At 37.2% G+C, this 10,199-nt stretch overlaps 1 protein-coding gene across 1 annotated transcript; it reads left to right on the forward strand.

Annotated features, from left to right (window-relative positions):
* Positions 1-9,399: 9,399 nt before the first annotated feature.
* Positions 9,400-9,924, forward strand: LOC145669853 (uncharacterized). The gene has a single exon (XM_081738199.1). It carries the CDS (start codon positions 9,400-9,402, stop codon positions 9,922-9,924), a length of 525 nt encoding a protein of 174 aa, XP_081594325.1.
* The last annotated feature ends 275 nt before the right edge of the window (positions 9,925-10,199 follow it).

The raw sequence follows: 10,199 nt of genomic DNA on the forward strand, positions 1-10,199 counted from the left end.
TAGTGTTGTTCATATAACGCCGTAGGCCCCTGCGTAACGTAGTCGCTAACGCTCTCGCCTTCGGTGCGAGTGGTCCCGGGTTGGATTCCCAGTGGGGGCACTCGGTCGAAATAGTGTAAAATGCTTTTTCAGGCCAGAAACCCTGAATGAGGTTTTCCTCGTTCACACAAGGCAAATGCCGGGGTAGTACCTAACTTATAGGTCCCAGGCCGCTTCCTTCCTTGCCCGATCCTTTCTTCCTTCCTTTTCCCCGGATTATGTGCTCACCGAGGGACGTCATCTCTTAAAACGTGAAGGGCTAAATGGCCTTAAGTGCCGAAAGCCCAGAAATCTAAATCCTAAATCCTAAATCCTCAATCATATAACGCCGTTATAATTAAATTAATTAGCGTCAAGTTTGCCCTGCTTTTTCCCTAATTGAGATAGAATTGATTTATAATGGGTAACGTTTGACCTGTGTTAGTCCTGGTTTGTGCCCAAATTTTATCGTTAGTGCTGTTCAAATAACGCCGTTATAACGAAATTAATAGCGTCAAGTTGGCCCGGTGTTTTCCTTATTTGAGGTAGAATTTTTATAATGCCAAGCGTTTGTGCTGTGTTAGTGCTTGGTCGTACTTTCATTTGTCCTATAGTGATGTTGAAGTTTCACGTCAGTGTACTTGGCTCCCACTTGAGGCATTAACAATAAATTAGTGTCAATCGTTGGCTCATCTTAGTACACAACCCCTAACGTTATTTCTTCATTAGTTTACATGCTACAAGTAAAAAAAAAAAAAAAAAAAAAACCTTCATGCCTCCAACTTCACGCTGGCCTCCACTTCAAGCACTAAGGGAATAATTAGTCATTCGTTCGTGGATCGTCAATGCTTGTAGAAAATACTAATCGTTTCGTTAGTGTTTCAATATTAGTGTAGTTATTGGAATCACATTTCAGGAAACTTCCCTAAAGAAATACATGATTAATTTTTCATTGCGTCAAATTCCCGGTAAATTCAAAAGCACTTATGATCTATTCTAATGCAATCGTTTGTGCTCATTAGTGCACCAACTCCTAATGTTATTTCTCCATTAGAGTAGTTGTACAAGCAAAGCACCTTGGAGGGCTAGTGTGAACTAGGCCCCCAATTTAGGAACTAATGAAATTAGAGACATTCGTTAGTGCATCGTTAGTGCTTCTAGAAAACTCTGATAGTTTCGTTCGTGCTCACTATTAGTGAGGTTAACTTAGCCCCAAATGTCATTCGTTAGTGCATCGTTAGTGTTTCATGAAATCTCTGAAAGTTTTGTTAGTACTGCATTATTAGTGTAGTTATGGATAATTTCTGATTGCGACAAATTCCTGCCAAATTCAAGAGCGCTAATGATCTCTTTTTTGTGCAATCGTTAGTGCATCGTTAGTGCTTCTTTGTACAGCAACCTCTAACGTTAGTGCTCATTAGTGTAGGTGCTAGAAATCCAGTTGATCAAGTTGACACTGCTAACACTTCAAGCACTAACAAAAAGATACTACCGTTTTGTAGTGCATCGTTAGTGCTTATTTATGCACCAACCACTAACGTAAGTGCTTATTAGTGTAAGCTCTAGAGCCAAAACAATAGTAGGAATTAGTGGGGCACAACATTATGCCCCCACTTCTAGCACTTACAAAAAAGTAGTGCGATTTGTTAGTGGATTTTTACTGCTTCTTAGAGCACAAACTCCTGACTTTAGTACTTCATTAGTAGAGGCTCTAAAGCCAAAACGTGATAGTATGTAATTTCATTCTGGTCGCCACTTCAAACACTAACGAAAAAATTAGCGCCATTCGTTATTGCATCGTTGGTGCTTCTAGGGAACACTAATAGTTTCGCTAGTACTTCACATTAGTGCAAATATGGCCAGTTACATATCACGAAACTCCCATAAGAAATATTATACATCGGGAATTTTTCATTGGCTAAATCTTCGGCCAAATTCAAAAGCACTGATGATCTCTTTTAGTGCAATATTTATAGCTTCGTTAGTGCTTCTTAGAGCACAAACTCCCAACATTAGTGCTTCAATTGGTGGACGATAGAAGCAAATTATTTCCCATCTGCATGAGTGCCGTGCGTCGCCAACGCAGCATCGGGTGCAATGACGTTATCTTTTCTTAGGGTAAAGTGGGGAGAGGACGACATTCCATATGGTGGTACTTTAGATCTGGCACCCACATTCCCAATGTCCTGCGCACGCTAGTGTGCATCGGTCGTGCTTCTAGAAAACACTAATATTTTCGTTAGTGCTTTACTAGTAGTGTAGATATGACAAGTCATATCATGAAACTCCCATAAAAAAATACATCGGGAATTTTTCATTGAGTCAAATTAGCACCAAATCGAAAGATCTCTTCCAGTGTAATCGTTAGTGTTTGCTAGTGCACCAATTCCGAACACTAGTGGTTCTTGTCGTGAATTCTTTTGTGCGGAGGGGCTAGCCATAGTGTGTAGTTAGCTTCCCCTAAGTTTCACCTTTTAGCGTCCAAACAATTGAGGCACTAATATTAGGAGCTCTGCTATAAAACCTCCTCATAGTTACCATTACATTGTATATGTTCATTAGTGGTTTTAAATTTGGCGAGAATTTTACAAAAAAGGAAAATGCCACTTGTCTAAATTTAGATTCGCACTCATTTGAATTACTACCAAAACACTTCACATGGTTAGTGCTTCGTTCACTAAACACTAACATTAATGCTGTGAGAGGTTAGAAGTTATTAGTGAATAGCTCTCGTGGGACTAAAGTGAAATTTATTGAATTCTACAATAATTGTCCTACAAAGGTGGTATGAACCTCAAAAGTTAGTGTATCGTTATTGCTTGCCGAAACACCAAGCACTAACGTTAGTGTTATCATAGTTTAGGAGTTATAAGAGAATAACGAATAACTCACTCGGGGCTAATTTAGGTTTATCGAATTTTACAATAATTGTCCCATACAGGTGCAGTAAATGTCAAAGGTTAGTACATCGTTAGTGCTCCAAAAGACACTAAACATTAACGTTACTGGTATCGTAGTTTAGGAGTTATTAATGAACAACTCGGGCGGAGCTCACTTTAAATCTTTCAGTTTTATACAATTTTACACTAATTGTCGCACAGAAATGAGACATAACCAGAGGTTAGTGCTCTATGAACTAAGCACTAACGTTAGTGCTATCTCAATTTAGGAGTTATTAACGAATAACTCGCGCAAGGTTAAATTTAAATTTATCGAATTTTACAATAATTGTCAATCAAAAGGTAGTGTAATCGCTAAATATTAGTGTTTTGTTAGTGTTCTAAAACATTGTAAACACTGACGATAATGGTATCATACTTTAGGAGTTATTAGTGAATAACTCGAACGAAACTCAATTAAAATTTATTGAATTTTACACTAATCGTGTAAAAGTGGAAAAACCTGATTTTATCCGCGCCGAGTTATTTATTAAAAACTACTAAACTGTGATGACACTGATGTTAATGATTAGTGTATTATGAAGCTTCAACAATGCACTAAGCTTTGGTGGTTACCCACCTTTCTGGGACAATTAGAGCAAAATTCGATAAATTTAAATTCAGTCCTCTGAAGTATTCATGAAAATACAACGACAGTGCTTAATGTTTTATAGAGCTCTAACAATGCACTAAGCGCTGGTATTTGTCCCACGTTTGTGGGACAATTAGTGTAAAATTATGTAATGTGAATCTAAATTAGTGTAAAATGAATAGAATCGCTTGAGTTCTTCATTAACAACCATTAAAATGAGATAATACAACATTAGTACCTATTTTTCTTGACTGCTAAGGATGCGCTAACCTTCAGCTTTTGTCCTACTTTTGTGGAACAATTAGAGTAAAACTCGATAATTTTAAATTAGGTCCCTTCCCAGTTATTCATTGATAACTCCTGAACTATGATAGCACAAACTATGATAACACTAACGTTAGTGCTTTGAGTTTTACGTAGCACTAACAATGTACTAATCTTTAGCGTTTGTTCTATCTTTATGGGGAAATTAGTTTAAAATTCAGTAAATTTCAATTCTGTACCGCCCGCGTAATTCAATAATAACTCCTAAATGATGACAACACTAACGTTAGTGCTTACTGTTTAATGGAGGTCCAACAATACACTGACTACTGGTGTTTATCTTATTTCTATCTGACAATAAGTGTAAAATTCTACAAAAACTAGAAGATCTAAAGGGTTAGCCCCGCATGAGTTATTCATCAGTAACTCTCAAACAATGATATCACTAACTTTAGAGATTAAATAGCACTACCGTTAGAATTTTTGGAGTACTAACGATGTACAAAAATTCGACGTTTATTCTACCTTTGCGCGAAAATTAATGTAAATTTCGATAAATTTAAATTTATTCCTGAGTGAGTTATGCACTTATAACTTCTAAATTATGTTAGCATTATCCTTAGGAGTTACTGTTTCATAGACCTCTAACAATGCACTAACAGCTGGTGTTAGTTCCACTTTTTTGGTACAATTACTATAAAATTGTGCGAATGTTGAAGAATCTAAACTTAGAACTTCCCGAGTTATTCATTAATAACTTTTAAAGTATCATGGTACTAAGGTAAGTGTTTGGTGCACTAATGTGCACTAAAGAAGTTCTAAATATGTAAAAGGTTTTAGTAGCATTTGAGAACCGTGCGGGGCTTACTTTAGGGACGTAACATTTTTCATTTAGTAAAATTAGGGCCAAATTTAAAAGCACTAATCACCATTATTGTAATGGTTACTACTTCGTTAATAGGTCTTATTGCAGAACTCCTAACATTAGTGATGGACGCTATAAAATAAAACTTAGGGGATGCTAACTACACGCTAGCTCTTCTCTACAAAACCATTGACGATGAGAAGCTCTAATGTTCGGACTTGGTGCACTAGGAACCACTAACGACGGACTAACGATTGCACTAAAAGAGATTACTGCTTTTGAACTTGGCGAGAATTTGAGCAGTAGAAAAAGTAACATGTTCTTCTTTTGGAAGTTTCGTGACATATAAATGGCTATATCTACAACAATAACAAAGCACTAACAAAACTATTGGCGCTTTAAGAAGCACTAACGATGCATTAAGAAATTATACTATTTTTTTCGTAAGTGCTGAAAGTGGGGCTCATAGAGTAATTACTCCGTATCATTGGTTTGGCTCTAGAGAATACACTAATGAAGCACTAACGTCATTGGTTGGCGCACTAAGAAGCAATAACGATTCACTAATGAAGGCACTGATTTTTTGTTACTGCTTGAAGTGGATGCAGTGTGAACTTAGCTCCCCAAAGGTTTTTCACTTGTAGCATCTACACTGAAAGAGCACTAACATCATTGATTGGTTTAGTAAGAAGCACTAACAATGCACTAACGATTACAATAGAATATATCATTAATGCTTTCGAATTTGGCGGGAATTTGGCGAAATGAGAAAATCTAAATGCATTTTATATGGGAGTTTTGGAATAATAATTTGCTAATTTATAATTTGCTATATCTACACTAATAGTGAAGCATTCACGAAACAATCAGTGTTTTCCAGCACTAATGATGCGCTGGCGAAAAGCACTAATTTCTGCGTTAGTGCTTAAAGTAGGGATCAAGATCACGTTGACCACAAAAGGTTTCCACTTCTTGCATCGACCCCGATGAACAAACGTTAGGGGATGGTTAGTGATGGGTAAATTCCCGGGAAGATATTTTTCGGGAATATTCCGAGGGATATTCCCGGGAAGATTCCCAAAATGGGAATTTATCCGGGAATTTATGTTCAATCAGAAAGAAAATTGCATTCTATTACTATATTATGATTTCAAAGGTGAATTAATTTTTATATCACAGCATATTATTACTGTTGTCCACAGAGTATTTTAAAATGTACACAGACACATATTTTGAACGGTGCTATGTTACTTTATCAACATTTTATTATATTTAGAGAGTACGCATAAATGTATATTTATTTACAATATATTCTATCAATCAATTATGTGTGAAAAAATTAATACTTTTAAACCACTAAACAATTTAAATTTATATGTAAGTGGATTTGCTCAACTTGACTTTATTACTGATATTATAAACACATTAAATTTATAAATGTTATAAACCAATTAGATTGGGTAAATGCTAGAAGATACAAGTCTCATAAATTTATCAACATTTGCGCATACAGATTTATGTTCACAAAATTTTCAAGATACTTAGGCCTACTTATCTTTATATTTTAGCACATAACGTTGCCATACACGACCTTTCATTCTACCTATTTCTCGAAATTCTACACGTTAATTCACATGTAAAAGAAGTCCGAGTACCTCTTCAGAAATTCGAGTCAGAGAGAGGAGACAGACCGACGTCTATTACTAATGGTGGTTCAGGGTTTATTAATAGTACTTCATCTCTATTTCTACATAATTCTAAATTACTTTTCAAAATGGTTCATTTTCGTCATTTGTAAATAAGTACTTTGCTAATTTTGGCTGTTCTTTAGCATTGGGGCCCAGCTTTTGTACCTACTTTTATGCGATATTCTATTCCGATGCGGTTGTTTTATGGTTTCATACGTTAAATTATGTTACCAACATTAAATTCAGACAGCATTGCAGAGCGAGCGTTAGCGAATGAAGGCGGGATAGAGCCCCGCATGGTACGTTGTTTTCTATCTTCGTTATTATCAATTCACTTTCTTTTCTCACATAAATCACTTCTACTTACCTTACTGTTTTGTATAAATCAACTACTGCCCCAAAAAAAAAGTTGTGTTCGATACTTCCTTGACTACTTAAACATCACTATCAACTCATTTCTTCCGTAAATCATCCTACTTTTTGCTAGTTTTGGCCTCCCAATACTAAACAATTACCTTACTTTTAGCGAAAATTTAAATGGAACTTAAAAACTCATATTATTATTTATATAAAGTACCGTCAAATAATTTTAAATTTTTTAACCTCCAAATTCTTTAAAACCTAGAAGTAAATCATAATATATTAAAATAAAGTAATTAGTCATATGGTTCTTATATTTTGGAAGATAAAGTAAAGAAATGGAAATAAATTCCTTCCCGGAAATTTATAGGGCAGGGAAAAATCCCGGGAATATTCCCATTTTTAAATTCCTTCCCACCGGGAATATTCCCACTGCCCATCACTAGGGATGGTGCACTAAGAAGCACTAACGATGCACTAACGATTGCACTAGAAGAAGCCATTAGTGCTTTTGAATTTGCCTGGAATTTCACGCTATGAAAAATTCCCATGTATTTCTTAAGGGAGTTTCGTGACATATATATGGCTATATTTACACAAATAGTAAGCATTTACGAAACTATTAATATTTTCTGAAAGCACTAATGACGCACAAACGAATGGCACGCTTTTTTCATTAGTGCATAGTGTGGAGAGATCAGCGAGGACCATTGCTTTGGCTCTGAAACCTACACTAATGAAACACTAACGTTAGCGGTTAGTTCAGTAAGAAGCACTGAGGATGCACTAACGAATATCACTAATTATTTCGTTAGTCCTTAAAGTGGGGCCCAGCGTCAATTTGAAACCCTAAAGTTTTTTACTTGTACCATGTACACTAACGAAGTATTACGTTAGAGGTTGCTGCACTAAGTAGCACTAAAGATGCAATAATGATTGGGACCAATTTTATCGTTAATGTGTTAGGTGGAGATGCAAAGTTCATGTACATGTAATTTCAACACCACTAACGAACAAATTAAAGCATGACCAAACACCAACGTAGCACTAAACGTAGTATTCAATTCTAGTTCAATAAGGAAAAGAAAGCGGGGCCAACTTGACGCTAATTAATTTCGTTATAGGGCCGTTATTTGAACAGCACTAACACTCAAAGGTAGGCCCTAACCAGGAATTACATAGCGCTAACGATGGCCATTAGAAAATCAATTCTATCTCAATTAGGGAAAATAAGCGGGGCCAACTTAGCGCTAATTAATTTCGTTATAACGGCGTTATTTGGACGGCACTAATGCTCAAGTTGGAGCACTAGCCAGCACTAAAGTAGCGCAAACATTTGGCATTAGAAAATCAATTCTATTTCAAATACGAAAAAAGCAGGACCAACTTGACGCTAATTAATTTCGTTATAACGGCGTTATTTGAACAGCACTAATGCTCAAATTTGAGCACTAACTAGCACTAACATAGCACAAACGTTTGACGAATTAATGTCGTTATTTGAAGAGCACTAACGGTGAAATTTGGGTACTAACCTGCACTATCATAGCACTAATGTTTGGCATTAGAAACTCCATTCTATCTCAATTGACGTCAAATTGGCCCCGAAATTTAAATTGTTCATAAGTTTGTTCTTTTGATTGCGTAAACGCTGAAATTTGTGCACTAATCAGCACTAACCTACCAGAAACGAATAGCATTATTTTTCTTTCTCCAAAAGTGGCGGGGATAATCTGGCAAATCGGGGAGTTCAATGAGAAACCAAGTTAATCATTTTCCCATAAGAAATACAAATATCAAAAATACTAATAGTAATGTCAGGAACAAAAGATTTCCTAACAATAGCAATAATAACTCAACTGAATCTATTTTTAACTGAAATTTTGATAACTCAAATTTCAGAAATAATTGTTACAATATATTTAATTATTTATGCAATTAAAGATCAGGTAACAATTACAGAAGTAACCGAAATATACAATGTAATGCACAATAGAAACAGTGTTGCCACGGTCCTAACCCCGGAGTGGGCTGAAAAATAGTACCAAATTAAAACAAAAAGGGTTAAATTCATTATTTTATACCAGTATAATACATGGCTCTATAACACGGAAGTAAAAGAGATAACGTTCTAGAACACCCTCCCTCAATATGACGTCACTACTGAACAAGATAGCCCGGTAAGCCGGCAACTATGTTAATGCACTTTTTCGTGCTATTATCGTTTTGATGTACAGGGTATCTCAAAAGTCCCTTACCACCCCTATTAAAATCCAAATGGATGTACTTTCAGTGAATTTGATGTGGTAGGTAAACTTAAGGGTTAGGGGGACAATTTCTGGCTTAGGTATCGCCGACGGCCGCCATCTTAAATTTAACTTTTTTATTACAAACACTACGTGGGTCATGTGATACATGACCATAATGTAGAAGTTCACCAGAAAACTGAATCTGAAGTCAAAATGCATTTATCTTTATGTGGTAAACAGTTATCCACAATTGAAGTTGTGAATTTGACTGCGTTTCTTTTGTGTTGAAGGTTGTCAATCAGGCCGTTAACGAAACGACGAATGCATCCACATCATCAAAATATGGGGCGGGAGGAGTGCCCGCGCAGTGGCTGCCGATTTGAATGCGCGTCATCCACAATGAGCACCTGTATCGCATGTTGCAATGGCACGGTTCTTGACCAAATTCGAGGAAACGGGAACAGTTGTGGATAGACCCCGTAGTGGACGGCCAAGGACAGCCACGGACGAAGAAACAGCTAGTGCCGTGCTGACCTCCTTCTCGAAGTCGCCGCAGCGAAGCACAGCCGTGAGTCACAGTTCAGTGCACAGGGTGCTCCAAAGACATCCATATAAGATGCAAATGCAGCAACGTTTGTCGGGGGACGATCCCGATCATCGTGCCCAGTTTTGCAAGTGGGCTATTGAGCAATTGACGGTAAATCGGCAGTTCGCTATGCAGATACTTTTTTCGGATGAAGCCCATTTCTACGTAAATGGTGAAGTCAATAGGCAAAACATGCGCTATTGGTCCCGTGACAACCCCGCTTGGACAGATCCCTCGAAAATGACCCGTGCAGGAAAAACTATGGTATGGGCAGGCATATGGGGAAGAAAGATCGTCGATCCGATTTTCAGTCCAGGACCGTTAAATGCAGACCGAAACTCACGTTGTTGCATGAAAACATAATGCCGGCTCTGATGCCGGCCCCGGTTCTTCGAACAAAATGGTGCACCTCCTCATTATGACATCCAGGTGCGTCAGTTCTTGGACGAACTATTCCCTGGGACGTGGATTGGTCGACGTGGACAAGTGGAATTGCCTGCCCGATCACCAGACTTAATCCCCCTTGAATTCTACCTGTGGGGACATGTGAAGGCTATGGTGTATGCTACGAAAATTCGTGATGTTCGCCATCTGGAGCAATGGCTGCCTGTGAACAAATATCCCCAGAAACCTTAATA

The sequence above is a fragment of the Thermobia domestica genome, chromosome 14 (assembly GCF_964235325.1).
Source record: "Thermobia domestica chromosome 14, izTheDome1.hap1.1, whole genome shotgun sequence".
In the NCBI taxonomy this organism is placed as follows: domain Eukaryota; kingdom Metazoa; phylum Arthropoda; class Insecta; order Zygentoma; family Lepismatidae; genus Thermobia; species Thermobia domestica.

Bases quoted from the DNA above. Each gene is read 5' to 3' on its own strand.
- LOC145669853 (XM_081738199.1), top strand. From the start codon at position 9,400: ATGGCACGGTTCTTGACCAAATTCGAGGAAACGGGAACAGTTGTGGAT.